At 61.0% G+C, this 6983-nt stretch overlaps 1 protein-coding gene across 4 annotated transcripts; it reads right to left on the reverse strand.

The window, feature by feature from the left end:
- Positions 1 to 614: 614 nt before the first annotated feature.
- ZNF319 (zinc finger protein 319) lies at positions 615 to 6478 on the reverse strand. Of its 4 annotated transcripts, none has more exons than XM_033218610.1 (3): positions 6345 to 6473; positions 5430 to 5607; positions 615 to 4468 (listed from the first exon to the last, which is right to left on the reverse strand). In XM_033218610.1, the coding sequence occupies exon 3, from the start codon at positions 4207 to 4209 to the stop codon at positions 2461 to 2463; it is 1749 nt and encodes a 582-aa protein (XP_033074501.1). In that variant the 5' UTR covers positions 4210 to 4468; positions 5430 to 5607; positions 6345 to 6473; the 3' UTR covers positions 615 to 2460. The 4 variants fall into 4 exon arrangements, with proteins under 4 accessions (XP_033074501.1, XP_033074502.1, XP_033074503.1 ...); XM_033218611.1 differs by having other exon boundaries at positions 5430 to 5602; positions 6345 to 6470; XM_033218612.1 differs by lacking the exon at positions 5430 to 5607 and having other exon boundaries at positions 6345 to 6478.
- Between the last annotated feature and the right edge of the window lie 505 nt (positions 6479 to 6983).

The raw sequence follows: 6983 nt of genomic DNA on the forward strand, positions 1-6983 counted from the left end.
AGGTGTGCTGGAGGGGCTCAGGTGGGAGGCAGCTGGGCTGGCCATGTAGAAGGGTCACTGTGAGACAGGGTGGGTGGTTGTGGGTGACAGCAGGTCCTCCCCCTCCTCTGGGGCAGGGCAGGGCTGGCTGCGTCTGCTACTGCTGCAGGCAGGCCCTTGGTTTTCCATCAGGGCTGAGCAAGCTCTCATGTTCACCAGGCCCAGTGCCTGGCTTCCAGCCTTCCATGAGCTGCTGCTCTCTCACAGGTCAGCTCCCACTTCAGGGGCTGTGATTAAACCCAAAGGAAGTCAGGAGGCCTCGGGCTCATTCCTGAAAGCCCTAGGTGTCCTGGAGTTGGTACTGTCAGCATCTTCAAGCGTCCCCACCAGGGACTCTCTATGGGGCTCTATTTAATTCTCAAAACAACCAAGCAAGGCAAGGTGAACCTCCCCATTTTACAGATGAGGCAACTGAGTCCGAAAGAGGTTCCCAGGGCCACACAGCCAGAACATTCAAAGCTCAGGATTCAAACCCAGCCCTATGCCCCAGTCCCCAAGCCGCCACTCGGACCTGTGCCCCCCTCTGCCTCTCCATGTCCATTGTTCCCCTGTGGAAGAAGGAGCAGAACAAGCAGTGCACTGGTCTCTGACGGTCAATGTCTTTACTTCTAAAGCATACATTGGACTCACTATATATTAACATCAAAAGTGGCTATCTAAAATGGAGTCATTCTTTTTAAAAATCCAAATCCTCACATTTTTATATAAGATCCAAAATGACATGAAATTAAACTCTACAGTGTTATGAATAGTATAACAAACTGCTTTCAGAAAGCAAAATGAAAGGAAGAGAATTAGCAGTTGGGACGGTTGTAGGCCTGGGTTCCGTGTCTTTTGAGGCATTGTGACAGACAGCCAGCACCGAGGGGAAGGACCAGCCCCTCCCTGTGGCCACAGGAAGGAACTCAGTCAGACAGAGGAGGTGGACGTGGCTGGTCAGCCTTACGGTGACAGAAAAGCACGGTGGCATCTCCCTGCCCCTCGGGGCCCTTGGTGTATCCACTGATTAGTCTTCTTTCAAGACCAGGGAGGGGTGGGGCTGGAAGAGGGCAGGGGATAAAGCAGGGTTAAAAATGATTATTTAATAATAAAGGTCCTTCTGGGCTTCCTAAGGAGGGCCGTGGCCACCCAGCGATGTTGGTCAACTCCATCCACCAGGTCCCCCACAGGCTTCCATAACCCACTTGCTCCTTCTGCTCCCTATGACCAGGACACCCTCTGCTCCATGAGCCTCATGGGCAGCCAGAGACCTAGGGGGACTCTAGGAGGACCCAAAGGACACTCTGGCCTTTGAAGTAGCTGGATGTTGTCCAGAACATCTTGGCAGCACCAGACCCCTGGGGTCCAGGCCAGCAGCCACATTGATGTAGGGAGGGTACTGGGGGGTCCCCACCCTGGCCTGGTCTTGGCTCTGAAGCAGGACTGGGGTGAGCTGACTGGGGCTGTGCCCCAAGCCCCTGACGCTTTGGTTCACACAATTCCGGGGAGGATACTTGTTCGCATCTGCTGGGGAGATCCTAGGCCTGGTCCTACTTCCTCCCAGCCTCAGGTGGGCTAACGATCCCTGCCTTCCACACCAGCAGTTCTGTCTGCTGAGAGCACACCGCATTCCCCACCACACCTAGGAACCGCGCTACAAAGGTGGGAGGGGCGCGTCCAAAACCGGAGGATTTGCCCTTAGCACAGACAGGCTGCTTTTCCTCCTGTCCCCAGGGATGGCACTGTCCCTTGGCCGAGGGTATCACAGGAACTTCTCAGCTTTCCCCCTTCCCCCTGAGCCCACTGGTCTCCAGGCAGACCTAGCCCCAAGACCCACCCTGCACATCTCCCCTGCCAGAAACCTGGGGACACATGACCCCTGGCTAGAGCAGACAGAGAGGGCTGTGACTCACCCTCTGCCCTCCCAGTCCCCAGGACTACGTCTTAAAGCTGGTTTTCTCCTCAACACAGCAACTGATGCCTCACACCTAGCCCACCTCTGGGACCCCAGCCCCACCATGAACCTCCGCTTTCATAACCTATGTGGCTGCTAATTAGGTTGAAAGATATGGGAAGGCTGGGCTGGCATCGCACTCTCCTTAGGGCAGGAGAGGCCACTTGATTTCCAGCCTGGTTCCAGTGCCCCGGAAATAAGGGGGGCTGATGACTCTCAAGAAAGCGAATCTTGTGATGGTAAAGAGGTTTGTGGAATCAGGATGGGCCACAGCAATCTGGCTGCCCACACTGCCTGCTGGTGCCTGGAGTACGAGCACCACACCCTCTCCCTGCCTCGTACCCCTGTGTCCTCACTCCCGAGGTCTCAGAACACCGAGCTGGGTGTGGACCTTGGTGCAAGGCAGCTGTGAGGAGCTAGGCTGCGTGAGGCCTGCGGGGCCCACGGCGCCAACTCAGGTCAGGCTGGTAGGGGCCACAGCCGCAGACTCAGGGCAGGCAGGCGGCTACCTGGTAGGCGCCCTCCGCTGCTGCGGCGGCGGCACTATGCTGCGCGCTGTGCTCCTGCAACAAGGCCACGTCTAGGAAGCGCTCCCCGCACCATACGCACTTGAACTGCTGCTCGCGGGCGTGCACGCCCTGGTGCTTGTTGAGATGCTCCCGCTGCTTGAAGGCCTTGTCGCAGTTGGGGCACTTGTAGGGCTTCTCGCCCGTGTGTACCCGCCGGTGCCGCTGCAGGTCTGACGCGTACTTGAAGCGTTTCTCGCAGTCCGGGCACTTGAGTGGCTTCTCGCGGGCCGGGTCGCAGCGGTGCTGCACGAACTCAGAAGAGGAGAAGAAGCGGCGTTCGCACAGCGTGCAGCGCAGGGGCTTCTCCGCCGCCGCACAGTGGGCCAGCTGGTGCTTCTGCAGGGCTGATGCCCGCTTGTAGGCCTTGTTGCACACAGGGCACTTGAAGGGCCGCTCGGCCGCGCCGGGCAGGCACTTGTGCCGCAGCAGCTCGGCAGACTGGTCAAAGCCCTTCTGGCACACGGGGCACTTGAAGAGAGTCTCGAGGGTGTGCACGTGCTGGTGGTAGAGCAAGTGGCTGGGCTGCCCAAAGCCCTTCTCACACAGGCCGCATTTGAAGGGCTCCTCGGTCTTGTGCGTGCGCCGGTGCCGCATCAGTGCGTACTGTTGCTTGAAACCCATGGGGCACAGGTCGCACTTGAAGGGCCGCTCAGCGCTGTGTGTGCGCTCATGCTGCCGCAGGTCCGAGGGCCGCTTGAAGGCCTTCTGGCACTCGCCGCAGCGGAAGGGCCGCTCCCCGCTTGGCGTGCACGGGTGCTGCAGCAGCTCCGACGACTCCTTGAAATGCAACTCGCACACGTTGCAGCGGAACAGGTGGTGCTCGCCCGAGTGCGCATACATGTGGCGCACCAGGTGAGAGCGGTGCTTGAAGGTCTTCTCGCAGACTGCGCACTTGTAGGGCCGCTCGGAGCTGTGCGTGCGCTTGTGGTGCACCAGGTGCGACGACTGACTGAAGCTCTTGTCACACAGCGTGCACTTGTAGGGCTTCTCACCGGTGTGGATCCGCTCATGCCGAGAGAGCTCCGACAGGTGCTTGAAAGGCTTTTGGCAGATGGGGCAGCTGTAGGGCTTGTCAGCCTGTTCAGCTGGGGTGACAGTGGAAGGCGGGGGTGCTGCGGGAAGCGACGGGGCGGCAGTGGTGGCCGGCTCCGCTGCCTCGGCTGGCTTGTAGGTTTTCTCACAGATGGAACACTTCACCAGGCCACTGTGGGAGCTGTGGTGCTGCGCCAGTGAGGTGAGTAGTGAGAAGCCCATCTTGCAGACCCCACAGACGAAGGGCTTCTGCTCGGCCTGCACGCACTGGTGCTCCAGCAGGTCAGTGGCCTGGTGGAAGATTTTGAGACACTGTGTGCACTGGAATGAGCGGTCATGGCCCGCCAGACACTGGTGCTCATGTGGACTGGACAGGTGTGCCAGGTCGTGACCACACACGCCACATTTGGGGCCTGGCTCTCCTGCTGCCTGCAAGGGCGGGTGTTGTGGGGGCTGCAGGCCCGGGTCTGGCTGCAGGAGGATGCCATAGACGGCACAGCCCAGGGGGTTCTCCGCCGTGCCCGGGGGCAATGTGTGCTCCGCCAGGGCTGGCGGTGGCTCTGCATGGTGCTGAGGCTGCGGTGGCTGTGGCTGCTGTGGCTGCGTCTGTGGCGGCTGTTGCCAGCTTTCCGACATGCTTGGGAAGATGAAACAGGGTTTGGAGAGTAATGGCTTCAGTTTCCCGCTTCACGTGACCCAATCCAGAGAGAGAAGCTGCCCGATCACAGAGATGGACAAGGACCTCAGACAAGGCACAGAAGAGGGGCTGGTCACACAGCCCGAGTCAGTAACCAAGTGAACAAACTACAAGGCTCTGCCTGCAGGACATGGGGGGGCTCTTCAAGGGAGGGTCCCAGCAATGCTGGGGAGGCTCTGCCTTCCCCAGTGATCTGTTCTGTAGAGAAGAGAGAAAGTATGAGATTGAGGAAGGGACAAGCAGCAATTTCCTGGGCTGTCTCCCTGTCCTGCCCGCACTCACCACACCATCACAAACCATGCATCGGGTAAGGCAGAGGTGCTCAGGGCTGCAGAACTGCTCCCTTCTTAGGCGATCAGAGAGGTCTGCAGCCAGCTCAGCTCCTCCAGGCAGTGGAAATGGCAGTGGCCTCCACTCCCACCCACCTCAGTGCCCCGCCCCTGGGCCAGGACATCCCAGCCTCCACAAGTCCCCTCCAGCTTCCTGCCAACCCTTTAGCTGAGACTCACAGGTGAGAGTATCTGCCTACAATACAGATCCTCCTTGAGGCCCGCAGCTCCTCTTTTGTCGCTACCCTGAGTCTCAATCCGGGACACCACTACTTACACCTGAGGAGGCCAGACCCCCCCAGGTCTGAGAGCCCAGTGGCAAATGGCCTCTGACAGTCAATATTTAGGATAACTTCATGGAACCAAGGACCATTTCAAAAACGCTCACCTATGAGGGAACTGACCACACCCCCTCAACTATCCCTGACCACAGGCCCATTCTCTCCCCACATGACAGGATGGTGGCCCTGCAGAGACCAGAGCCCATAGGTGATGGCGGCTAGATGACAGGGCCACAGAACCACCCAGGCTTGATGTCCACACAGCAGAACTTCCTCACTCTAGTTCTCTCTCAGAACTCACACACACACACACACACACACACACACACGAAGTCCTAAATCCTCTGAATCTCATAGTGTCAAGGCCTGCAGGAAAATGTAAGAAACTGCACTGGTCTGCCTTGGCAATGCAGGATGCAGCACGCTAACCACAGAGCATTTCTCATCACCTCTCTAGAGATAACTCCATTCTCTTACTCCAAGCCTATAACGTTCTGGGTAATTGTTGGAAGGTAAAGCCCACCCAGCCCAGGCAAATCTCTAACTCACCACTTTGTGGCAGCATACGGTAATGCCAGCGAGAGGGAGGAACTTTCAGAGTCAGATGCAACCCACTTCCAGGTTCCCAGCTCATCTGCCTCTTACATTTAAAAGTTTGTAAGTTTTCTCCTGAGCAGAGGAAGAAGGAAGGAGAAGCCTTCACAGGCCAGCCTGGCCTCTAACTGCTCTGCCAAAGAAACGTAAGAGTCAGGCTAAACGCTGTCATCCTCAGCATCTTCCGGAAGGGAGGGAAGAGAGGAGCGGCTGCTCTGGGTGGAGGCAGCAGGTTGCTTGAGCAAGCAGGTACCACTCGGTTCTCTAAGCCTTCCCGGGACAGAGAGGGGAAAGGTGGGCTTCTCTGAGCGCCTCTAGGTCCGCTGTGCCAACCCACTGTTTTGTTTGCTTTTTCTGGCATGAATGGCTGTCAGACAGTGTCCCCTGGCTTGGCCTGCAGCTCCCCCTGCCCACCCCAGCCCTCCTGCAGCAAGGTGCAGCCAGGAAGCCTCTGTGATCACTCCGCAAAGGGGAGAGAGGAGGCGAGGAGAGGCAGGGGAGGCTCCCCACCTGCGCCCCACCCCGGCTCTTCCTCCTCCCTGAGAAACCGAATGAAAGCCGATCACCTCCCGCCGGCCCTGCCTGCAGGCCCAGCTGGGCTGCGTCCTGTCAGCCCTCGCCCGGGATGGCCCGGCCGCTGCGACCCGAGGGCGGGCCCCGAGGGCAGCCGAGCTGGAGAAAGGCCCCAGGGCTGCAGGCCGGGCTCAGGAAGCGGCTGCGCGTCGAGGCCCGGCCTGGGCCTCCCAGGAGCTCAAGAGGCCGCCAGGTCGCGGCGGAGGGGCGCGGGGGGGCGGCCGGGCCTGCAGAGGAAGGGGTGCGGCGGGCGCGGGGGTGGCCCCCAGATGCGGCCCCGGGCGCCCCGCCGCTCACCTGCTCCAGGCCGCCTGCAAGGCAGGCGCGGGGCGAGCGGCGACCAGCTGCTCTCTCGGCCGCCCCTTTATTCCGGCTCCATCCGCGGCGGCGCGGCCTACGCGCGCTGCCAATCCCCGGCCTCGCGTAGCGGCGGCGGCCGGACCGGGGGCGGGGGACGGGCTAGCGGCGGCCGGAACGGAGGAAGCGACGCGCGCTGCCGGAGTAGCGGGGCCGGGGCGAGGAGCGCCGGGAGGGCGGGCGGACGGACCGATGGCCTTGCGGAGACGGGCGGACGGGCGGGCGGCGCGGGGGCCAGGGAGGCGGGGCCGGGGGAGGAGCGGCATCCCGGGCGGCGGCGGCGAATGCGGGAGGAGCGGGCGGCGCGGAGCGAGGCCGCCCCCTGCCGGGGACCCCGCGGCCGGGCCAGGTCGGACAGGCCGGGTGCTCCGGACGGTTCTCGAGTCGCCAGGCCTGGGCGCCTGGGCTAACCGTGGAAGGAAGCTCTGCTTCCGGCCACCCCATTCGGGCTTAAGGGAGGGGACTCCCGGTGACCACCCTCGGCCCGGCTATGCGCAGGAGAGGAGGGGCCTCCTAGAGTCTCTGGTCTTACACTATTGACCCGCCCCTAACTGCTCAACTTGGCTGTTAGGGGCTCCG

Source organism: Trachypithecus francoisi, unplaced genomic scaffold (assembly GCF_009764315.1).
Source record: "Trachypithecus francoisi isolate TF-2019V2 unplaced genomic scaffold, Tfra_2.0 Lachesis_group10, whole genome shotgun sequence".
In the NCBI taxonomy this organism is placed as follows: Eukaryota; Metazoa; Chordata; class Mammalia; order Primates; family Cercopithecidae; genus Trachypithecus; species Trachypithecus francoisi.

Excerpts from the sequence above, each read along its gene's own strand:
- ZNF319 (XM_033218612.1), bottom strand. The coding sequence starts at position 4,209 with ATGTCGGAAAGCTGGCAACAGCCGCCACAGACGCAGCCACAGCAGCCA.